The sequence below is a fragment of the Rhea americana genome, unplaced genomic scaffold (assembly GCF_003343005.1).
Source record: "Rhea americana isolate MKP2758 unplaced genomic scaffold, rheAme1 scaffold_289, whole genome shotgun sequence".
Lineage (NCBI taxonomy): Eukaryota > Metazoa > Chordata > Aves > Rheiformes > Rheidae > Rhea > Rhea americana.
Window position 1 is genome coordinate 926,335 of NW_028186411.1, and position 24,806 is coordinate 951,140.

Sequence of the window (24,806 nt, forward strand, 5' to 3'; positions counted from 1 at the left end):
TGGGTGGTGTCTGTTTTCTTCTTGATTGGAGCCAAAAGGAGTCAGTTTGCATATATCAGAAGTATAGGTGAAACCCTTCCTTGTTCCATCTGCTGCCTTCTGCCCTTCCAAAAAAGTATTTTATGTCCATTTTCAGTAACAGATCAGTTGTGTACCACTGTCAGAAGGATTTAGATACTATCTTGTAGTGTCATGGACCTGGTATTACCTTTAGGAGAGATGCTTCCTTCCGAATTTCGGGTTCAGGTGATCTACACACATGTTCCTGTAGCTAGAGCCCTGCATGGGTTTGGAGACTCCTTCCAACTGCGACCCCTCACTTCTCGCCTCGTCCCTTCTCTGAGCACAGGTATCAAGAAACCGATGTATTGTCTGAATAGACGCCCATCATTGCGTGCAGGGTTTTCCGCACAGCTCGTGCAGCACCGTGTCCGTTGTTTGGCAGGGAACTAGTCCAGGTCGTGCACTGTGTGAGACGAGGGCAAGCTGAGCAGCACGGCCTTCTTCGACACTTAAGGCGACTGAAYGCCGTCCGGGAGCAACGGCTATTATCCATTCCTCTGTCATGGACTCCTTGTGTGGTGCTAAGCTGATCTGTTGAACCAGATTTTAGACAGCGGTGGGTTTTTTTTAAGTTCTCAGCTTGATACAATTATGATAAATTTGCAAAGCTACTAGCTAAACTCAAGTGCAGTGCAGCTTAGAGTTGTTTTGTAGCGTACGAGGTATCATAAAACAAGCGATTCTCTATAAAGGCCGGCGTTAGGTGCCTCAAACTGAGTACACAAAAGCAATAGCAATAATTTGGAGTTGTCTTTTCTTTGGATCTTGCTTTTTCTTCTGTTAAATGGACTGCTACCTCGTAAGGATGTCCGGAAGATTAAATGTTTAATCTTCTAGATTAAAATACCACGAAGATGAACCCTACAGAAAAGCCCTTTGATGAGATTAATGATACCTTGTCCAGTTCAAGGCCCAGAGACTGTGCAGCAGGTGAAGCATGAGGACAAACAACCGGTAATAAGGACACACAGGGATACTGGGTATTCCCGTTCAGTGAGATTGGTCGCTGTGTGCTCTGAGTGAGGTACAAGCCTAGGAGAGGTGCACGTAAAGATTGTATCATAATGCAAATGTMAAGGCTTGCTAATACTAATGTTGAATTTTGTAATTCAAAACCCTAATTTTGTAATTCCTCAACTTCTGAACACTTCATTTGGCATCTTTAAATGCTGCTGCTGGAGTATTTCAGTGTTTCTTCTTTGGATCCTCATTTGTGGTGGGGATGCAGGTACCAAGTCTCCAGGGTTGTCCTAAAAAAATCTTTTTAACTGTAAATTAATGCATGTAATTTGCACGATAATAAATGCTTGGCTCCTTCTGTCATTTTTGTAATTGTTCTTTAAGATATTTCTGCATTATTGGTGCAATCTAGCTGCTATTGAAAGGAATGGAAACTTTGCTAGTGCCTGCAGCAATTCTAGACTGGACCAGCTAGCACCACTGCAGAATGCATGTGCAAGTAATGTTTGGTAATTTAGCTGGCGTTATGACGTTCAAAGACCTGCTTTTCAGATTTTTGTRTTTAGCTTGTATTTACAAATCACTGTACTTGCATGTGTCCTGTCTGTAAAGCATTACTTCRCTTCTTGTGGGAAAACGTGCTTTCTAAGTAGGTGGTGGCCGTATTTTTTATATGTTTCATTTCATCTTGGAAGTTTTCGGAAACTGCATGCCATTTTGTGGAAAGGAAAACTACCTCTGGCCSCTGCTGGTGGCACCTGGCAGAGCCAGCCCCCCTCCCCGCCCCGAGCTTACTGGGCGCCAAAGCAAGGGGCAGCGTCGCTGCTGAGCGCCGCTGAAACTGGAAGTAATTATTTCGTATTTTATTCCCCCCAAAACGAGGCTAACGCCGGGCTCGGGGGCAGCGCCACGAGCGGGGCAGCCGTGGCGGGACGCAGCGCGTGAGRGCGGAGCCCGGGCCGGCTTCTGGGGCGCGCGCTCTGCCAAGCCTCATCCCCGAGGAGGCCCCTTGGTTTGGTTTCCTGGACTTCGTCGCCTTCGCCGCCGCGGCGGACGGGACGGCGGCGGACGCGTGCGCGACGTGGCGTGACGGGCCSGTAGGTGGCTCCTTCCGTACGCACGTCCCGGCCGAGCGTTTCAGCCTTCCCGAAGGACGCAGAAGGCTCTGAGTGGCGTGCGTGGGGCCAAAGCCTGTTACGCTTGTTCAGTTCGAGCTTTGTTTTTCAAAAGGTGAAAGAGAGGGGGAACATTTTTCATCCGGTAAGAACTTTTCTAAACCTTCATCAAAACGAAAATCCTCAGCATCGTTATAACAAAAATTGAATAAGCCCTGCCCTTTTCCCCTAGTGTTTCTGCGCCTTTTCATTAGTCTCCCGAGCAAGAAACACGACACAACCGACTCTGAAGTCGAGAACTTTACTCTTTCCGGCGCTCGTTTGCGATTGCCGGGGAGCTCGGTGCGCTGTGAGCGAGCTGGCGTTCGTGCAGCGCCTGCCTTCTCGCTGTTACGGCAGGTTTGGCTGCGGCCCGTTGGAGGCCGCGGCCCGCCGGGAGCCGCCTTAGGCCCGCAGCAAAGCGTTCGGCCGAGAAGGGCGGCCGACAGCAGCGCGTTTGCTCCGGGCGCCCGAAGGCTGGGCTTGGTTCCTCTTGGCTGGCAAGCAGCTCCGCCTGGAAATAAGCATGTGTGAATAAATATTCCTTCGCTTCTGTCATGATGAGTTATGGCTATATTACAAAAATAATTATCTTCACTWCATAAATCAGCCTGATAGTTAACTTTGGTTTAGTTACTAATTCAGKGTTCCTGCTAATCTGTCTTTGGTTTGGTCAGATACTTATGCATAAGAATAAATCACAGTTATGAGCCAAAATGCTTGTATTTTCTTTTGTTGCTTGGGAAGAAAARTGAGTCTTAGAGCATAACGGACAGCTTCTATGAGTAAAGCTACAGTACAGGGACGGCCCTGAAATGAGGTGTCTGTTATCCATGCTACCCTGCTTTGGAAAAGATTTTTAAGGCAGAAATTTGCCTCATTTATTTAAGATAGTGACCCTCGTTAGTTTTAGATGGGCTAGTTAAATAGAGTCAATTTGGGAAGCCAGATAAACCAAGAGGTAAAAAGCAGGAGAAAYGAGGTAGCCATGTATGCCAGAAGCTAAGCCCTGGGGGCTGCCGAGCAGTCAAATATTACATGTTTGTGTATCTTGTGTGCATCCTTGCTGGCAAATTTGAGTTAAGTGCAAATGTCTGCGAGTAGAAATAATCAAGCCAGTTAGAGGGAAATTGCGGTATTCCTGAGATGCTAGGAGAAATATGYTACCAATTCATTTTGCAACACAGCTCTGAGGACTAGGAGCCTGCATAATAAACCAAGTACTTCTGAGATAGTGCCGGCACACTAGCTGCATGTTCTACAACAGCATTTTTGAGCCATGTTCAACAGTGCGCTTGCTATCGCGCCTCCATTTGTTGAATTCAGGATGACCTTTGCATGAATAAAGTCAAACAGGATTAAGGCAGGAATTTTCAACAATGGGAAAGAGCAACAGATGTAGCCGACTTTGAACGTGGAAGGATTGTTGATGCACGGTCGCCTAAAGGGAGTGTCTGCGGTGACAAAAAAAAGGGGGGGAACCAACAATCTCCTAAAAAATTAACTCTATAAAAGAAAATAAATAGAAAACGACCCAAAGGCATTGAACGATCCTGGGTTTTTACTGGCATCTAGTTTTTGAATCGCTGCATCCTTTTAAATGCTTTTTCTTACTCTTTCAGAAGAGCTGTCTGTTCTGTGTGACTATCGCTATGTGAGCTACCTGGGTTTTATGTATAAAATGTTTCAGATCTTCATTTTTTCCTGAGTTATTGTAATGTACGTGGTTAGAATATTGGGAGAAGGAGCTGTTGTTGCTCTGGAGAAAGGCATTTGAATACAAAATCCAAATCTTGCTAATATTTTTTATTTAATTTCATATGTCCTATGTGGAAACATATAGATGGATCTCAAAATGAACACAATGCACACACTCTTCATGGAGACTGCTGTAGAAAGAAAAAAAAAAAGATTAACAACTTATATAAAGTAAGAAYGCTTTCTGATTTTAATTTTTAAGCAGTTTTATACTTCATATGCCTGTTAGATAAACTGAATTTGTTTTCACCTTTATAAAAAAACAGAACAGTGCACGTTTTTTCTTAMAGTTTTAGTAAAATATTTTCAGACTTTGTAGAACTATTTGGTTACTGTTTTTTAAATACAACCAATTCTTTGAAATCCATTGAGTTTCGTTGTTGACAAGAGCTGTTTTGCTGTTTAGTAGATAGTTGGGKCAATCCCTAAATGATACTTCATAGTTTGTAGTAGCGAACAATGCACAGATTTTAAATACAGTCCGTATGTATAATACAGACAGATCAGCTTTGAGAAACATGCATGGGAAAAAGGTTTGAAAGTGTGAATGAAATCATGTGCTTTAGCTCAGTGAAAGGGTTTTCAAGAAGTGAGCTAGAAACCGAAAGAATTAATAAAATCACRTCGTAAATGTTAGGAAAAATATTGGAGAACTTAATATATTAAAAGATCAACTGTAAAACTTGAGCGCTTYGTTAAACACCCGCTGATTAGATGCCTACATTACCCTTTGAAGAGAACTGTGCTGGTGAGAGGGCAGTCTCTCTCTGTAGCAAAATCATTTGGATTCAGAGGACGTAACCTGCTAAAACAGCTACTAATACAGCTTGTACTGCCTCTTCCCATGCTCTTGGAGAGCAGAAGGTTCGGGGACAGGCGGTGAGCTACCCTGTAGCTTACTGTGTGCTGCTGCAAGTGTTGTAACAGCCATCTCCCGTGCCCCCAAAAGGAGTCTCTTTCAACAGACGCTGTAAACAAAAAATGGAAAAAGTCACCTGGCATTGAAAATCTTAAAGAACACAGCTCTAAGTGCTGGAGGTTTCGTTAGTATTTTTTGTACCTTAGTGAAGGCGCTCCAATATTTAATTTTAATCCCGTATAAARAGCAACGACTTAATATGCATGCCTRGGATCTTCAGCATCAAAAGCAGAAAACTCTGCCATTGGAATTAAGTGGATTCGTGCCCACTTTAGCTGCAGAAAGTCGTCTTTATGCTCCCGTGGGCTCATGGTAGGGACAGGCGTCGTCCTGTGCCGCCAGCACCCAAATGCGTACGCAATTACTGGCCTCGACTGTGCGTGCCCGGCTGCGAGACACACTGTCGCCTTCGCAGGAGTGAACACTTGCAGATACGTTTTGAAATAACAGTTTGATGGCAACTCCTCAACACCTGGCTTTCAGTAYGCGTGCACTTCATACGGAGCCCTCCGAAGCCAACAAAAAACTGAAGTCCTGGATCACGTTCCTGGGCAGCAAAGTCTTTTCCTCCAGGTTTCCATGAGYGTGAACCGTGGGCAGGCTAGAGCGGTTTCCAGTTCCTTAGTTGTCCTATCTGCCTTTAAGGGAAGATGCACACGTAAGAGTACAGTCCCGTTGTCTTTGCTCTGTCGGCCGAAACCTCTGTTCTCTCCCGTTTCATCAGCGCTTCCGAAACAAGGAATTTTGCTATTTCTGGAGCCTTTGCAGAAGTAACATTACTATGTTTCCCAGCTTGCTCTTACTAAACCTTTGAATTCCAGCTCAGCTGATCAAGCTTCAAAAATATCCTAAAATATTACAATCTGAAAATATTCATAGTTAAAAATAGCCTTGTATTTTTATGTTTTTTCATATTTTTTCCAATTAGCTACCTTATATTTTGTGCTTCTGGAGTGTAATGGCTCCAGATTTTTTACTTACAAAGAGCGTTGTCAGAGTGTGTTTCTGTTGTTTCAAGTGACCTTAGTTTTCTGCGTAACAAACTTTCTAAAAAGTTAATTCAGATAATAATTTGATACAGATGGTTTAGCAGATCGTGATTAAAGCATTTTTGTACTGGATGAATTATTTCTGCTTAATTACTCAACCATACTAAATGCAACTACGAACCCTTATCATGAAGTTGTCAAACTGCTCTTAGGAACTCCACAAAGGGAAATAAAAGCTTTATTTTTATCCCTTAAATGCAATACAGAAGAATTGATGCATTTATAAAGCGCCCATGTGGCATTTTGAGATGTATAGACCAAACCCCCAAAATAGGGTGAGTTTAAAATTATAGCAAACCAAAGTTTGCTGCAAGGCTCAGCTTGTTTTTAACTGAGACCACCACCCTTCTCTTGTAGCTAAAATGCTAATTGAATATTAACATTTTTTGTTTAAAAATAGGATTCTCAAGGGAACCAATTTTCTCTTTAATACATTAACTGTTTAAACCTTTTTTTTCTAGCAATAATTTCAGGCTTTTACTAAAATTAGATTTTGGTTTTTGTCTAATTAAATTAGATTTTGTTTTAGCAAGGTATCTTTTCAATGTGTAGGTATATTTACATAATGTTTTTTTCACATGTGTAACTAGGATGAAATAGATACAYGTAGTAGGGAATAACCAACAGAATTCAAGTAAGAGCTTCTATGTTTCTGGAATTTTCTTCCATTTCTGGTCTCAGGGTGCACAGAATTGTCCAATTTATGTACACTTAAAATCAATGGAGAGTGTAGCATAATCTCGGGGCAGAGGTGGCGTCTCCCGAGAGCAGTTAGGAACAGCGAGGTCTGGCTTCTGCCGCGGCTGGTCTTCCAGAGGAACCCTTCTCCGCTGACCACCAAGGAAGTTTGGGGAGACTGATCTTCTTCACCTAACTCCTCTCCTGAGAGCCCGGTGCCCTCCCTTACTCCCCTCCAAACTTGCACACATCAGACATTGCAAAGCTTAAAATGCAGCATAGCTGTGAAATAGTAGCAGTACCTTACGCTACCAAGGTATTATAAATAGGGTGTAATAAAAATCGTTGCAAAAATCCTTTTAAACATTTGCATACACTAGAAATGCAAGACTCGTTGAGAAACTGAGCTGGGGCTGAAACTAGCGTGCGTGCTGCACGTTTATCAAGTCCTCCTTCTCCCCGCTAGCACTTCTGCGTGAGCGGTGTCCAGCTTCCATTGCAGCTGTAGGCAAAACGGCCCTTTGAACGCCTCCCCGTGGAACTGAAGGTGCGAGGTGGGTAGCATTGCCGTGTCTTGTGTCGTGCTTGAGCCGCAAGCTCTTGCAGAGCAGCCTGCAAAAACCACGTTTTAAGATGAGGAATCCTACCTACTTTTATCCTACCTATCCTAGCTTTAAATAAGTTTTAAGAAAGTAACTCATCAGTAATACTCAGAATAAGCTTYGTAGCTTTCACTAGAAGATTATTTAGCGCCATATCAACAAAGTATATAACAAATTGGCTTTTATGTATCTATGAAAGTTCAGAAATCACACCCAGCCTATTACCACAGTTGTCCTTCCGTATACTTTCTCTTCCCTTTATTTTCCCCATTTCAAAGATTGTCCTAATCATTTAATCTCTTGTTATGCAATTAGATAATGTTGCTACATATTTATTAGCAAACTTACTGTCAAACTAGTAGTAATACTTTAATTTACACTTCCCAAAGCATGGAAATTCCTGTGTATGGCTCCTTCTTTTCCCTCCTCCGCTTGTCCCGAGGTGCTTGTGCAGTGCGAGGCATTGCAGGCGCCCGAGATGCGTGCATGATAAGGGCTGCACGCCTTGCAACGCCCGGACGTGACGAGGCTTGCTAAGGACCGAGTGCGAGGCTCGAGCCCGGCTTTGCTGCATTCGTGCTGGCGCTGGGTGAAAACCTTTCCCCCTCTAGCTCCTTGGGACTGATGAATCTCAGCCTGGGATCGGGGTGCCGTATGCCACCCACTTCCACGGCTGCGTGCTGGTTGGAAGGGGCCGGCTCTGCGGCCGGCGGCGAAGGGGCTGGGGGTGCCAGCGGCTTGCAGCAGAAGCGGGCGCAGCGTTGCCCCAGCCCGGGACCAGTTAAGAGCCCTTCTTTCAAGGCKGCTTAATTTTCAAAACCCATCCGTATCCCCTAGGTCCGAAGGACGCTAAAAGTGCAACGTGTCCTTCCATTTATAAGCTGTCAATTCCCTGGCATAATGTCTTTTAAGGATCTTAATCCATTGGATGTTAACGTGTTTGGGATCCAGTGATGTTGTTGCTCTTGTCACTGTGGAGTTACAGATACTTAATGCATGGATTAATGGTCTGAATCATGTTGAAGGACCGGTGAATCAYGAATACCTCTGTCTGGTACTGCAGCGGTACTTGCTTTAGAAATACCAATTCTGGGCAAGCACAAGCCCCTGCAGAGCTGTCTGTTCAAGAAAATCTAGCAGCCTGTCATCCATACACACCATCCATACACACTCCGGAGTATTGCACTCGTTGCATATGCAATTGTACCTCGTAAAAACCCTTTAAAGTTCCATGGGTTGCTGTATTTTCATACAACTCCTCCTCTCTCGTCTGCTTGCAATTTTTCCTATATTTACAATTGGCAAAATTTGTTCCTTCGAGCCAAGATCAGCCTTATGGCAAAGTTTGTAATATTTTGGACAAAATATTTATTTTTATTTATCTGATAATATATGGGTTTTTTTAGGGTAATTAAACCAGAAAATAAAAATAGCTGTTGAACAACTCCTGTAGTTCTGAATGTCAGGCAAATTTTTTTAGATTTTGAAGTAAGTATTATGTTTTTTTTTTTAAAAAAAAAGCTATCTCTGCAAACAACATACTAATATGTATTTCATTGAGACTTTTATGAAGTAAATCCTTGGGATCAATCAGGATTTTTACATGTGTGAAAAAAAGAAGCATAGAAGAAGTCACTGCTGTGTATTGCTTTAACACTCCTAAACTATGGCTAACGCCCAATTGCTGCATGCTTGGGCTTGGATGGTAATTACAATTGAGCTGTAAAATATTTTGACAGTTTCCAACTGTTGTGTAGTTATTAGCCAGACATCATATGAGAATGAAGTACAGTGATTTGATTAGTTTTATATCAAGAGCTGCTTAAATAAAGACTTTCAAAATAAACATGTGGTATAAAGTGTTAATCAAAAGCTGTACTTAATTATTAGCAGCTTTTCTTGCCTTTTCTGGAGAGAATTCMTGTTTTCTAAAGATTTTGATTTCTTAAATGAGACTTGCCATACCTTTATGCTTCAGCTTTTCATTTACAAGCTTTTACTTGTTGAGTGCTAAAAGCATAACCACACCAAATTTAATTTGTAGCATGAAAATGATGTGTGTATTTTTCAAGAGGATAGATTTGCCAGTGTTCAAGCTAGAAAAGCTTTTGTTAATTATGTATTATAAAACAAAAAGGATATTTTCTCTTAACATATTTCTYCTTTTAGCTGCACAAGTCCTAGCAATTAGCAAATTTGGATAGCATAAGAATTCCTGGAAAAATATAGATTAAGCCAAGTGGCACTTGAATAGCTGTTACTTTTGCATGTATTTTTATTTGGAAATGAACATAATAAAGCAAAAATATTCAAACTACATGCAAATTAAGCTCCAGATTGTGCCAGTCTTGTTACATTCATTAAGCTTTGAGTCTTTGAGTACTAGCTGTTATTCCATGGGGGCTATTCACAGAATAAGATACTATTCAATGAGCTAAAGATAGCTATCTGCCTTCATAGTGCTTAAATAATGTTTGTTCCACTGGGCAACTAAATCAAGACTATTCAAGTCTGCCGTTCCTCAGGTTTTCACCTACTTTATTTTTTTAATAATTTCTAATTATATATATAGTTTATGAAAGGTGTTTGTGGGTGATATATTCTGTTTATTGTCTAGAAAGATTTTTCACCTTTCTAACCTTTCTATCATGTTTGTTTTTTCTTAAAAACAAAAAACACAGAAATTTTTATCCTCACATTTGCTCTACCTGTGACCTCTGTGCTGTGACTGTAAGAACTGAATCCAGCTGGATCAGTTGCGAAGTTGCTTATGATTTGACTTTTTGTCTAACTATCCGTTTTCACCAAACTGTAATCAAGTGATTCCTTTTGTTGACTGTTGTCCTGAATTCTTACATTATAGATGAAATAGTTTTTCTAATGTAGCCTCGATTTCAAAAAGTCTGTGTGACTTGTGACTTACTGAGGAGATACGCTGAATGGGAAGGAGCCTTCCTCTCCGGCAGTGTCCRTGAAGAGCAGTCGGAGCGACGCGGTTGAACTTCTTCTGTCTCTTAAACAGTTAACAGATAACTAAATGACATCCTCTGTCCACTTACTCATTTGGAGTARAGAGAGTTGCAGCAGTGAGGATTATGGAGTTGGGGATTATGGAGTTCCTATTTGTTCAAATAGCTAAGGAARTAGATTCTAGTTATGCAGAAAAGCTAAAATACGTGGTCCTTTGCAAGAAGGGAAAGAGGAGCCCTGTGTACCCACATGACCRCCTGCTGCTTAACTTCCCCACGTACCATGGGGAGTTAAGAAACACAGAGCAGGTAGGACTGAAACTCATTTGGGGACATTGCTGGGTCCTGCCACTTGCCCAAAAGCGTGTCCAGCTTTTCCAAAGCAAAATTTTGTTCAGYCTCTTTACAGAACAGTTGAGGYTGGCATGGACCTCTGGAGACCATCCAGTCCAAACCTCCTTCAAGCAGGCTAACCTAGAGCATGTTGCCCAGGGCCATGTTCAGACAGCTTTTGAATGTCTCCAAGGAAGGAGACTCCACAACCTCTCCGGTCTTACTAAAGACYTCCGGTAGTGAAGACTCCGTGACTGTTCATAGCAATCTGTGCTTCACGGTACTATCTTAGAGRTGGTTCCTCCAAATGTCTAACCTCTTTCGATTAAAGCCTGTATGCTTTTTGTTAAACACTGGTGTGAGAAACAAAGGATTTTCTTCCTCTTTCAGGCTCCTGGAAGACTTCTTGTTTTGTTTTCCTTTCATTTTGTTTTTAAGATAAATAATCTTCCCTAGCTTTCTTTGTGGTTCATTTTTTCCTGATCTTTCTTTCTGCTGTATTTTAGGGCTCATCTTCTTTACTCTCTGTCACACTAAACATAAGATTTTAACTGCAGCTTTATTGATGCTGAGTGGTGTGGGAGAGGCAGTACATGTCTTGCAAGCTTTATTCCTGCCTGTACATCTCAGAATGTTGTTTGCCTTTTTCACAACAACCTGATGTTGCTGATTAATGTTCAGCTTGAATACACTGTTTCCCCCACATCCTTATATGAAGAACTGTTACCTAACCAGTTCTTCCTCATCCTGTGTTTATGCAAATGTTACTCTTTCCTATGTTGCATTACTACCTATTGAATTTCATGCTGAGAGTGTTTTTTCAGACTTTTTCTTCTCCGTTTGTGATCATTTTGAGAACTTGTAGTAAATATGATGTCCGTCCCAGCTTCAGGGTCTAGCCAGTGGTCCACCTTGCTCATTCAAGCATTCAGCAAAACAGGACCCAAGAAATATGTCTGCAGAACCTCTTTCAATGCCTCATGTCATTTTGACAGAGAATTATTTAAAACTAATCTTGAGCGTGATTTTCGCAGTCTGTTTTGCACCTATACTATGTCAGTCTCATTAAGGCTCTATTTTCCTTGCTTTCTTACGAGAATATCTTGGGAGACACTAAAAAGAGCTTAACTGCAATCACAATATGTGCTATCTGCTGCTTCTCCCCTATTCTGCCTTCTTCCCTGTTGTACAAAAAATTAGTTGTCATGATTTGTTCATGACAAATTCACGTTGTTAGCTGCATGTCTACTTTTTATCTTTCACATGCCAACAAATGACTTYATTTGTTCCACATTTTTTTCAGTAGTTTTTCTATACTCTCCTGATTCCTCCTTTTTTTCCTGTCTTTGAAGACTGGAAGGGAATTTAGTTTTTTTTTTTCCCACTCTTCTAGTATCTCATCCATCTTCAACTTTTCATACTCACCATCAATGGTTCTAATGTTATTTCAGACTCAGTATCCTGAGATTACATTAAGCATGTCCAGCTGACCTGAAAGCATCTGGTCTATCAAAACTCTTTCTAACCTGTTCTTTTCCACACCTGGCTGAGATCTGACCTTTTTGTGTCTGATAATAATAATGCTGGTCACCACCTTGCATCTGACCCGTAGAATAAAGACTGATGAAAAAAAAAGGGGGGGCATTGAACATTTCAACCTTCTCTGCATCATCCCTCAGTAGCTCCCTCTAACCCCCCCTTGCCACTGAGTGTTAAAGCAACATTTTTATTGATCTTCCTCTTGTTATGATTGTTTGCATAGAGGGAGCTGCTGATGCAGTAGGTTAGCAAAGCTAAAATTGGCGCATTTCCATTAAATCCTCGCTCGCCTATAGGTATCCTAATGAGCTTTGTGAAGAATAGCGAGCTTCATGCCTGGTCTAAGCTCCTGGACACCAGCGACTCTTGCAAGACTGTAGAATATGTTTGTTTTATTTCCAGCCTCCGTTAGGAAGCAGTTTGGTGTTCAGAGGCGCCCCATCAGCTGTCTGCATCGTCAGCACTGGGCTTACGAATAGCACGTGYGCTAAGCCCCTCGGCAGACAGACCCTTGTTCGTTGTTAGTGCAATACCTGTGCAAATTCGGTGTTGTACGCGCAAGTATTTAAAACAAAGTTGTCTCGCAGGCAAAGACTGACACCTCCGTAGATTTGCCTATGGCTGTGCATTGACGTCCCCGATGTGCCGGATTTACAGAAGAGGCGTCCTATAAATTTCTGTGGAGCAATGTCACGTTAGTGATACCAGAGCAGAAGAACGCCTGAAAAAACAAAGTCTGTTGAAATGTCCCAGGGGGTGGGAGAATGGCTTGCGTTTGTTTAATGGCTGATGTTAAAAAAAACAACAAACAAAGCCAAGAAATTTCTGCAGAACGGCAAGAGTTCACTGTTTTTAGGAAGAACTGGCAGTGCCTATCATTTTTAGTTTACCTTACGCTTCTCTCRGAGGAGATTCTTGTGACCTTCTCTGACAAGCTCCAACACTTCCATCGTTTGCTGCAGGCCTTTGAAACGCGGCAGAGATAGCCTTGGGCCCAGGGAGGTGCATTTTGCTAGTTCGCTTCACATTTAACAAAGTTAAAAGCTTTGAAAATTGCTATTCCTCATCTGTGGTTTAAGTTGCTTAATTCTGGCGAGCTGCCCAAAACCCCGAACGTTCCCGTCGTGGCAGAAGGCCAGGAATTGTGAACGGGCCGTATCCTGGTCGCTCCCCTGCGCCGGCGGCGCCGGCGGCGGAGGAGCAGAAACCCCAGCCCGCGTGCCGCCGGGGCGAGTGGAGAAAGGCGGCGGACACGAGGAAATAGGAGATCGCTCCTCTGCCCGGAGCGGGGRCACGAGGCCCCATCCCTGCGTGTGACCCCTTGGTGCTGTTACATTGCAAATGAACGTGATCAGCAGCGAATGAACTCAGCATCCGCTTTGGCTTCATGGGATGAGTTATATACCTATTCCTGTTTCTTTTTTTCGAAAACGTGTTGCTCGAGACAGTGGTTGGGTGACCTCAGGGAAGAGAAGGTAGAGGAGCCTCAGCCAGCTTTTGTAACACTTTAATCTCCGAAGGAGCTTGCTAGGATGTTTTTCTTCCTGGACATTTCATTTTCCAGGTGAAATTGCTTGCACTTAACTAACCAAATGCTTTCTGCTGTCTCACATTTGCCTCTCCTTTACCACCTCATTAACATAATCTTTCCCTTGCTGTTGGTTAATAAATTTAGGGCTTCTCAGCCTGGTGAGTTAGCTATCCTAACTTCCTCTGCGGATACTGTTATTCTCTGTTAAGAACATCCACAGGAGGAGGTAGTTGTGGATGGTTATTCAGCTCGAAATAAACAGTCTGTCGTCGTCTTAATTAATTCCCATGAGCAGACAGGCTCTGTGTCCTGTTGCCCAAGTGATGAAATTGCCTCAGTAGTTGGAAGTGTTATGTCTTGTGGTTCTGAAGGTTTGGAGTTCGGTTCAATAACGCGTGCGTTTCTTTTTACCCTTTTAATCCCCAAACAATGAGAACCAAACCAAACTGAACTCTTAATGTAAAATCCCATGCTAAGAMAAAGTTACTTCCTTGCTAGACAAAGTGAAAACTAAATGAAAATTGCCAGGTAATTACAAAAAAAAAGATAAAATTAAGTGCTTAGTTCTGAATTGCCAAATTTAAGGTTACATCTCTTACTGTAATCTCTCTCATTTTTGTGTGTACTGTGCATATAGATTGTATATAAATATACACATTTAAAGACTACACGCTGTATTTTTTCTGCTGCCACTTCTTCAGTAAGTTCTCAGAGAAGAATTAACCAGACCCTGTAACAGAATAGGTGTCTGTGTATCTGCCATCTTATTTTTCATGAAAATTGGAAGTTGTATAAGGGAGGAGGATGGTCTCTTCGTTTACGCAGGATGGATGCCGCATGGCACAAAGAGCCTGGACAGAACTCATGACACTGGATTTCTGTGTGACATGGACCAAGTCACCTAGTCCGGTATTTGAGCCTATGAATTGCRTGTTCCTGTCCTCTGGATGTCCAAGTCTTGACTTGATCTTAACTTGATCAAATCTGAAACTTGATTTTCGGTTATTGTAAGCACTCTAGATTGCTCCTGGAGTGCGGAGAAGGTGCAGTTGCTGTAGTGGCATGCTGTGAACRTGTACATCAGATTCCTACTTGGTAGAATCTTCGAGTTCTCGTGGTAGTTGATTCACTTTATTGGTTCAGGCAAGTTAKTTAATTCCATCTCAGTTTCCTTATTTGTAAAATACAAATTGTGAGTCTGTCTATTGTGCCAATGAGCTCATTTACCAATTGCAGAGTGTTCTTATGTTCTATGATTACTATCACGTCAGAGATCCCAAGGAAGTTCCAGTGCTACATTTGGATCATAGACCTTAAATGAAGCTGAGTGCCATACACTGTAAAATTAGGATAATAAATAATGAGCAACAGCTTCTTACCTTGAGCACTGAGACAAACAGGAGTGGTGGGAGAAGAAACTGGCAGTGATGATCAGAATCAAGAATAGCATCAGAATGCTTGTTTGAGGGGTCGGACAAGTGGAAGTTATATGGACTAAAATAACTTGAACACGAGAACTTGCTAAACCTTACAGGTTGGGATCAGAAGTGACACCACGTTGAAGCTTTCCTTGCTCTCTACCCTAGGACAATCCTTATTTGTGTGGTATCCAGTTGTTTGCAGCACGAAGTGTGTAAGYTTAGATGTGAGACAGTAAGGGAGAGTGGCAAGCACTAAGAAGTGGCGGCTCTRTAGGAGAGGGAATACAGTAATGGGCTCTTGTGGTGTGTGTTCTTCTTGATCACACGCATTACCTTCACCAGTTCTCACACAGGTCCAAAGTATTCAGTTAAACATTGCATCATATGGTTAAACATGCTGAGAGCACTAAAAATAAACTGTTTTGAGAGGCAAATTTCGTTAGAGTAAACCTTGCAGGAAATTACTCCCTTACCCAGCACGTCACTCCTTTCTGCAGGGCTGCAAGCAACTGCCTTCGATGACTTTTGCAAAGGCGTGTAATTTGGAAAACCACTGAGGAGACTATCCGGGCAACCTTGATTGCTTTCTTCTTCCCAGACTGAGCTGGTCTGTTGTTCTTGTTGTCAAGAAAGTTAACGTTTGTTCCATATCCTGGCGTTTAGATAACATGCATGTGCTGTTAGTGCTTTCCTTGTCTTTTCCCAGGCATAATCTGGAAAAAGTTCTCTTCAACYTCATGACCACCAACTGAAAACCCTTAAGAAAGAAATCATTTCACCTACATCACCAACAGCAAGCTCGAGGCGTGTCCCAAGGGTTCACCTTCCTCCTTACGTTCGAAATCTTGCCAGGTTCAGGCATCAGAGCATCATGTCAGATTGGGCAGATGTCTAAATATTAAGGTTGTAATTGAATATGGAGTGGTTTCATTGTGTTGAAATTTAACCTGTTAAATGCTTCTTCATTTGATAAACAATTAAAAGCTTACGCCTAAACCTTTTAAGGTAGAAGTTTATTTTTGTTTCATATCCATAGTAGCTGAAGACATAGCCAAAAGAACAAGGAGAGCAAGGTTTAAAGATGTCTGGTGCTGGAGAAATCTGGGTTTGCCTAAATACTTGCTGCTAATCATATATAGGAAACAAATTTAGTGAATCTGTAACTCTTAGAAGGCAACTGAATTTCTAGATTTGTCATCTTTAAGGACGTTAGACTTTGGAGACATTTTGTGCAATCATCCAATGCCATACAAAGTTAGAGAATATGCTGTTAAGCTGACTTGTTTGTGTTAAAGTTGTTAGATAGCAGAACTGCTAATATTTCTTTCTGGGAAATGGGATCAAGCGTAGATTATATATCTAGCAAAATTCTCTAATACTTGGACCTACCTTACTAGAAACAACAGAGAAATGCCACTTGTATTTTGTTGTATCACTGAAACCATCATAAAGTTTTGGTGACTTGCCACTTAAAAAACTACGTAGTCTCAATAGAGAACATATCCTCAAGGCCCAGTTTTATTGAGGTTCTATTCCATCTTTAGAATAAAACACAAAGGAGTTTTAGTCCATCTTGACAGTCTTGGTTTCTATATTCTATTTCTGTCCTACTACTAGCAAAACATCAGCTTTGGACTTATGCCTGGGCTTTTCCACACCCCAGAATAAACAAAATTGAATGCACATTGGATACACACAGACCTGCCAAAGGCATAAATGCTATTAAATAAGCCACATGCAATTTAAAATACTCCTGTGCTGGGCAGTTCTTATGAGTAGAGCTGTGTGTTTGAAAAATAAAGTTCTAGATAAGTAAGTATTTTGATGATATCAAATGATGTATCTGACAGCTTTCAGACCACATCTCAGTTCACCTGAGCTTTCCTAACTTTTTCTACATCCAGCTGGTGTGTGTTACATTTTGTCTCACCTCAGTATGTGCCATTTTAATTTACCTCGTCTTGCATTTTAATAGTTTCATAATTGTCAGTGAACTATATGGCATTGCAGCTTTGGTAAGGGCAAGGGAAAATCCTTTCTGTTTTGCGCAGTCAAAGAAGGAAGGACTGTTGCCTRTACTTGATTCTTGATGAACCTAACGTGTTTATGGATTGTTTATAGGTCTTCCTTAGTCTGCCCTGGCGCCCTATCTCCATCTCAGTATCCTCTCCTTGTGCAGTTAATTAGCCTTCCAAGATTGTTCTCTCAATTCCTGTCCTCTTTAGGGAGCTGCGTTAATTAATATAAACCTGGACCATGTAAGTCATCCACCCAGGTTCCCCCCACTCTGATGTACTTTTTCCCTTACTCCTCTGTAGGCCTCCTGTCAGCATCTTTCTCTTCCAGCCTTCATCACTGCCTCTTGCTCTCTTCAAGTTCCTCACCTCTGTGTGAGGGGTTGAAGAGCTCCTGAGAGTTATTCAGACTGAGTCCCTGCTCTCGCCCTTCTGGTTGCTCCGTGCTTCTCATGGGGGTTCCTGTCACCACCTCCCAGCTTGGTTGTCTTCTCCTCTGGAGCGCTGGCCAACACATGTCAGATGGGCAGCTGGAGCCCAGCCTTGCGAACCAKCGATGTGCCTGGTGCTATGTTCCTGAGAGCAGCAAAAAAGTTATTTACATACTTTGAAATGTCGAGATGCTTCCTAATATTTAAGGTGAAGGTTGGCTTGGTGATGTAGAGAAATGGTCCAGTGGGATAACCTCCCAAGAGGAACAGCGCATGCGGTGTAAAACACATTAATTTAGCTACCAGCACATGTAAAAGAGGAATAAAATAAAGACACCGTGGACCGTGAAACAAAGGTATCCTGAAGCTAGCGCTGACTTCAGCTGGTAAATCCACCYCATGCTGCTGCAGGTGCCTGTGAGCTGGCGTGCGAGGGACCAGCTCCGGTCGCTCGGCACTTGCCACGCCGGAGCTYATCCCGCCGCTGGCTGCCGAGCGGTTGCGCTGGCATCGGTAACCTGCCTGTGGGCGAGCAGAGCTGGCATCTGTTGGGCATATCTAAAACTTTTCCAGTGGTGTTTCCAAAAGAGTTTTCAGGGGATTTGGCCTAGCGCAGTTGCGTAGTTGGCGCTTAGGAGAACGGTGTGAGMACAGGCTCTCTATCAAGCTTTGCTTCGTTCGATCAATTCCTACTACCAAACTTACGGAACAAATATTTGCTAGAAATAAGCAGTAGTATTTGTGTTTGCACTGAACCTGTGACTTAATGTGCACAACCTGCAGGTATGGAAAGCGAATGTTTTCCATAATGGTGTTTCACCAAAAAAATCAAAACTAACTTTTTTAGTGATGCCAAGTGCTTCAAGCACAATTCTGCCGTTATTCAGATTTTGGCAGTGTGTCTGGAGTTGGACACTTTATCATGGATTAAATAAGAAAAGCTTTGACTCCAGTGGTGAATAACAGCATAACATTATTGTATGATTAACTTCACCTTTATCCAAAAGATTTGGAATACTAGATCTGGAAAGAAAGCAGTATATTATTTCTACTTTATCAGCTAGAGAAAAAGAAACTATRTAATTCTGTTGTGCACATGCTGAAATTTTGCACATTGTGAGTAAAGTACTTTTAGAAAAACTTAAGCAGGTGGAAGCACGAATTTGGAAAAACTCCTCCAACTTCCAGTCATATTTTCAAGGAATTGTAATTTGGATTTAATAAATTGATAACTTGTAAATAAAACTCTAAATTCAAGTAAATATATTGATATAACAGCTTTTATTGTCCTTTAATTGCTCCTATAAAACCTAGTTTTAAWATCACTTAAATATTCAGTTTATGTTAGACATGTTGAATTCAGGCATTTAAGAGGTAATATTGCCTAAGRTCATTTCAGAGTTAACTGAAAAGAACTAGATGGTAACTGGAACATTTAACATTGCTGTGGAGAGATTCAGCAACAAGTGAAAAGTGACTTTATAGCTGACATTTGATATGTTCGGTAAGTAGTACCCTACGGTTTGACAAGTGCTTAAAGCTCCRAGCTTAAAATAGTACCAAAACAGAATTTTTCCATATCATGACAGTGCTATTTTCATCATTTCCTCCCAGCTGTATTTCTTCCATATATATAGTTTAGATATCAAATTTATTTTAAGTAATGTACTTTAAATTTGGGGTTAATTACTTTTTTTCACTTCAATTGATTAAAAAAAGAGAGAAAAAAAAAGAGAAGGCAGAGCTTGGCCGTCGGCACATCCGTGGGAGCCTGGGGGCAGGGTGCAGGGCTCCCAATGCGACGGGGCCGGGTGCGTGCTGGCGGGAGCGTGCCGTGTATTGCTGCCGCCGCTCCTTCCCTATTTTGTGCGTCTCTGCTCAGATGTTAATTCAACGTGGTTAGAGCTCGGTGTCACATCATTAAAAGATTTGTTCACACTGATTTGGATCGTTAACGGGATTAAAAAAAAAGAAACGCTTTCCAAATGAGTTATTTTATACGTATGATCTGATATTTTAACATATATACATTTTGCGCACGCTAAATTAGTTGACGGCGCTTCTCTCTGAGGATGGCTTAGGTGAAAGGGAAAAATGACTTCCCCGGCTCTGTAAAGTTTCTTCCCCCCCAGCAGTGAAACCATAGACCAGGGTGCAGCAGGCCAGTAGCTGCTGAGCACTGACGTGCTTCAGTCAAGCGGGGGCATCGTCGGTCTTTCGCAAGTAGGCAACATGGCCAAAAGGATTTGCTTGTTCAGCTCAAGTGGCTGCGATAGAATAAATTACTTGCGCTGTTTTTTATCTTAATTTGGGGACTCTCTAGCCATAAGGCGCATAAATAGTATGTTTGTTGTATATACACCTTTTTAATTATATTACACAGACAAAATGAATGGCCTCAGTGTTTTCTCTGTAATTCAGACTTTGGGTTTATGCTAGCGTGATAGCTCTGGCTGCTTAATTACATCTAAGAACTTTTGAAAGTGAAAATATTTTTGTGCTGAAATGAGTGTGCCTTTCCTGCAAGCGTCAACTGCAGTTAATAAGTTCTCTGTTGAGTTCAAGGAACTGCAGAAATCCTGGTAAATGCCAAATGCTTGGACTAGGATCTCTTTGTTATTTTATTTCCTTGTAGTTCTTTCACTATGCTAACAAAGGTTTAATGAAAGCCTCAGAGTACAGTYTGGGGAAAACAACCGTTATTAGCTAGGGCTATTTGTTTGGAAGCACATCTGATAGGATTTATGGCCCAACTCCTTTCCCCGCTAGCAAAAAGAGCGCTCTCTAGAGTAAACCGCTTGGTGGGGCTTGGAAGCGGCTGCTCTCAGGGAGCGCGCGGGGGCCGCCTGCCCGCGGTACCCCCGTTGACCGGGAGGAGCAGAGCTGGGCCCCCGCGCTCGGGCGCGCGCGGGATTGACGCGCGGGCCGTGTGTTGCGCCCGCGGCGACTTCGATCCTCGCGCGGCCAGCGTGGGTCCCAGCCCGCGGTCGGCCCTGCCCCCGAGGAGCTCTGCTTTCGGGGCCGGCTGCGCGTTGTCTCCGTCGGGAGCGTCGCGGCGGCCGAGGCGGGTGGCTTTCGCGAGCCGCGGCCGTTGGGAGCGGGCAGCTGCGGAGGACCGACGCCGGCAGCGAGGCGTACAGATCGTCTGGTTAGGTCAACTGATGYTCATTCTCGTCTTCCGTTAAATTCTTTCATCTTCTCTTGTTCTGTTGTTCTTTTTCTGCAGCCGAGCCCGATACCGAGTCCTGTGCTGGGGAGAAAGCCAAACGCGAGTCAGTCACTGCTCGTGTGGTGCAAAGAAGTTACCAAAAACTATAGGGGAGTGAAAATCACCAATTTTACTACATCCTGGAGAAACGGTTTATCCTTCTGTGCAATACTGCATCACTTTAGGCCCGATCTCATGTAAGTTGTGTAACTTCTGCATGTATAAGCTAAGTCTCACAGAAAAACGCAACAGTTAAGAAAACCTGAAAATCGCATCACTGGTCATTTCAGGTGTCGAACTGCATCACCCTTTTCTTTTAAACCAGGAACCATCCTCCCTAAGAGAACAGATTTACGCACGCGCAAACTTCCTGCCCTCTTTGCTCTCCCTTGCTGCCCGAACGACTGTTTCTCCTCTCTGTATGATTTGAATTTTTTTTTTGTTCTTCTTCTTAATCTTATACAAAGAACTGACCTCAAGATGACTATGAAAATTGTGCTGGTGTAGAAATGAGATGAGAGAAATCAGCCTGTAGCTCTTTGTACACAGACGAGGACGGATTACCTCGTGCTAAATTTGGTTGTCAAGGCCGGCCTCTAGCCCCTGCCTTCCCTTCTCTTTTAGATGGAAAGCTTCAGGCAATGAAACATGTAATCGGTGTTTGTTTATTTATTTATTTATTTATTTATTTATTCCTTTAATTTTCCACGCTATTAGTTTTCTTGATTGAATTGCTGTGAAATTGCTAGTTACTGTATGATATGATTGTATGTCAAATTTCTAGATGCAGTTTGTTTTAAAACCGCTGCTTTTATCAAATACTGTACATACCCACTGTGCTATTTTCCCCCTCAGTGACTACAAGTCCCTGAATCCTCAAGATATTAAAGAGAACAACAAAAAGGTAAGAACTGCTGAGGGGGAAGGRAAAAAATAAAGGACATAGCTTCAATTTTGGCTTCACGGCAGGTTTTTATTAATTTGGGGAAAGTGAGGCTGTTTTGTACGTTCAGCCTCCCGGGGCTCCAGTCGGATGCGTTATTGACTCCGGGTTGTCGCGGTCTTTAACATTCACAACAAGCRCGAGGCTGGCGTTGGAGTTTAATGTTTGCGTGGCCTACGTTACTGCCAAGAGAGAGAGGAGGGCTGGGTGGCGCTTCGTGACTGCTTCGCTTCTTTTTCCCATCAGACACTTAATAAAAAAGAGAAATTAAGAGTGCGGCTGCTCTTGGGTTGTCTTACATTAGGCTGCTCTTTCCCTTGCTCTCATAGGGCTCCTTGCACTCATCGCAGTCAGTGTTGCTCTGATAGTGATTTTTCTAGTCTTAAAGGTACTGTTTTGTGTCAACTTGTAAGCGGTAGGATCAGTTAGGTGAAGTCGTCGGTGTAAAAACTGAATTTTTTCGCTGCATGAAGAGCTTAGGATGAGAGGTGTTGAGAATAAACCGAAATATTAGCAACATATAGTTTATAGTTTTGTGCTGGGCAGCTGTTTTAAGCCACTTCTGAATTGTGTGTTTGTATAGCTCTGGGATCCAAAGATGCAAAAAGTTGCTCTGGAAGGAGTATGAACTCAGTTTTGCACTCACCATAAGACTTTTTATTTCTGGTCACTGTTTTAGATGTGTTACAAGGATGGATTTGGCCCTAGGGACATGTTTAGAAATGATAATTTTCACGTGAGTCACTGATAAGAAAATCGTTCCTGAAAGTTATCTGAAAATTGGTTTTATGTAGCTTTCTTCTTGATACTGTGATTTTATTTTACCCTGCTTTCACAATACTGRATTTAAGTAATTGGGATAAATGTATAAAAATACATTTTGTCTAAATTAATTATATTCATTATTATACAGCAGGTATAACCGGGGAATGTTAGATTGTAGAGACGAGGAATTTTTGAAAGTGCTTTGCTAAAATTAGTTTGTGTTTAGGGTAATTATACTAGAACGTGTCTGAACACTTAAGCGTTAGCCGGGAAGTAACTCACCATTCAAATGGTGCTTGAGCACTGTAAATAGTGAAATATCTTTGGACTGGCATCGTTTGGACGGTGGTGGCTTCTGGGTAGTAATATGGGGTTTCAGGATGCCCGAAGCGCGTTCCCGGGGACGTCACGGGGTTTTCTGCGACCGCGTGGTTTTGAATGTCACGTTTCCTTGGTTGTGCCGGCCAAGTAACCAGAAACAGAAGGGCCGAAGGGCTGGTGCGTGAAGGACGATGCCTGGACGACCGGCGCGGAGCTGCGCGGGAGGAGAGGAGCGGAGCGGCCCGTCCCGAGGAGGGTGCAGCGCCCGCCGCGGCAGCGGTGGCGGCGGCGGGGAGGGAGGGAGGGCTGCCGCCGCGGCGCCCTCGCCTCCCTCGCCGCCTTGCAGCCCTGCGAGCCCGAGAGCCGCGCCGAGGCTGCAGATTTCTTTCCCGGGCTCGCGCAGCCCTGCGCCGCCAGCCCGCGACGCCGCTGGCAGCGAGGATGCCCGTCCGGGCCCCGCGGACCCCGAGCGCGCTCGCCAGGGCTCCCTCCCAACCGGTTAGAGTAACATCGAYGGCCGAATAGGACGGTTTGCCTGCATCCAAAGCAGCTCTTCTTTTTCCCCGCTCCCAGGAAGGCCAGGAAGAAGTGACTGTGACCGCAGAGTAAAGGTTAACCCGTAACAGTTTATCTTTTAGAAATGCGTGACCTTGTTTGTATTTAAAAAAAAAAGAAAAAAAAAGTTAGGAGAACTATTCCAGTGCAGTTTCCCTGTCTAACTGCACACGGAAACGTTAAGCACCTCCTCAGAGTTTCCTTACAAAGCACGCCAGTCACCTGGCAAATCGGCGCTGCCGCTGGTGCCGAGTACAAAAGCTCTTTGCCTGCGACACCTGATCTTGGCCGGTATGTCGGGGTGTTACATAGTGGGGAAATGCCGAGAATACCGCCTGTGGTGCTCCTGCTGATGGATCGCAACCGAGGGCTGTCAGTCAGCGCGCCGGGAAATTAGAAACACAACAAAAAACAAAAACCCCCTTCATCACGAGATAGGCGAACTTGTCCCGTGTCCCTCCGCATACATGTACCTGCGCTGTGTATGTATATAAATGTACCTCGTAATTCCCACAGCACAGCTGCACCTCAGATAAAAACGTTTCTCAGCTGGTCCGAAGAACTGTAGTTCTACTTAAATCTCTTAAATAGGTCTAACTATCCGCACAAGCTTCCTTATAACATTAACCCTCCAATTTTTTTTTTTACTATGTACATTGGATTGTTAATAAATAATAATGAATAACATATTAAAATTACAGCATACTGGAAGCAGAGTCCCTTATCAAGGCCAGGAATTTTTCAGATTACTAGTACCACGTCCTGCACTGGAACAGTCTAAACTCCTAAGCTGCACTTGCCTGAAACTTGAAGGGGATGAACAGCCCCAGAGTGGAAGGGCACAGCAACATGGCCACAATCAYAGTGTTCCGTTTTTAATTAGTTTGTTGTTTTGAGAATGTTTTTTAATCAGAGGGTTATTGTTTGGAAAGGGTAATATATCTCCTGGATGTTAGATTGGCACTTTAAATTTTTGTGACACTTATTTTTGCTTTATTTTTCCAGTTTCCGACCATTTCTATAAAATTCCTTAATACGTTCATACACAAGCTATTGTCTTGACAAAATACTCTGTTTCATAAGGGAGGAGTCCCTTTCAAATATGTATTTAAACAGGAGAATTCAGAATTGCACTGAGTAAAAAATGGAAATACCTTCTTGCCTTTCAGCTGGCAGCCGCATCCTTATAGCAGGTGCTCATGTTCACATCTACTATGTGATTCCACAGAAACGTAACACGGGCTTCGCTGTGCGTGTAGGAGCTGCTTGTGGACCTCAGCAGGGTCACGCAGGAGCGCAGAGCTTAACACGTGTGTAAGCACGTGAGGAGGAGGCCGCCACACGTTGCTGGGTGCGCACGTGCAGGGCGCGTGGTTGCTGYTCGCAGCGCTGATGGGTGTAGAGCTAATGTGCAGAGCTGGTTGCGAATATCTGCATGCCAGCCTACGTGTCCTGAGACCTTCAAAAGCAGATAAGGAAAAAAACACGTATTGTCCGCAACGAGAAGGAGAGAGGGTAGGAAGTAAAGATCTGGCATCGCTGGAAAACTGCTGTGTTTAATCTCAAACATCACCAGAAGAACTTAGCAGGCA

The 24,806-nt window shown here is 43.0% G+C and overlaps 1 protein-coding gene across 5 annotated transcripts in view; it reads left to right on the plus strand.

Moving 5' to 3' along the window:
- EHBP1 (EH domain binding protein 1) overlaps nucleotides 1-24,806 on the plus strand; it is a 202,393-nt gene that overhangs the window by 111,055 nt on the left and 66,532 nt on the right. For all 5 annotated transcript variants that reach the window (XM_085308996.1, XM_085308995.1, XM_085308997.1 and 2 more), the window contains exons 10-11: nucleotides 20,649-20,827; nucleotides 21,486-21,534. In XM_085308996.1, coding sequence (XP_085165122.1) covers nucleotides 20,649-20,827; nucleotides 21,486-21,534 — 228 coding nt within the window. The remainder of the gene's footprint in view (nucleotides 1-20,648; nucleotides 20,828-21,485; nucleotides 21,535-24,806) is intronic.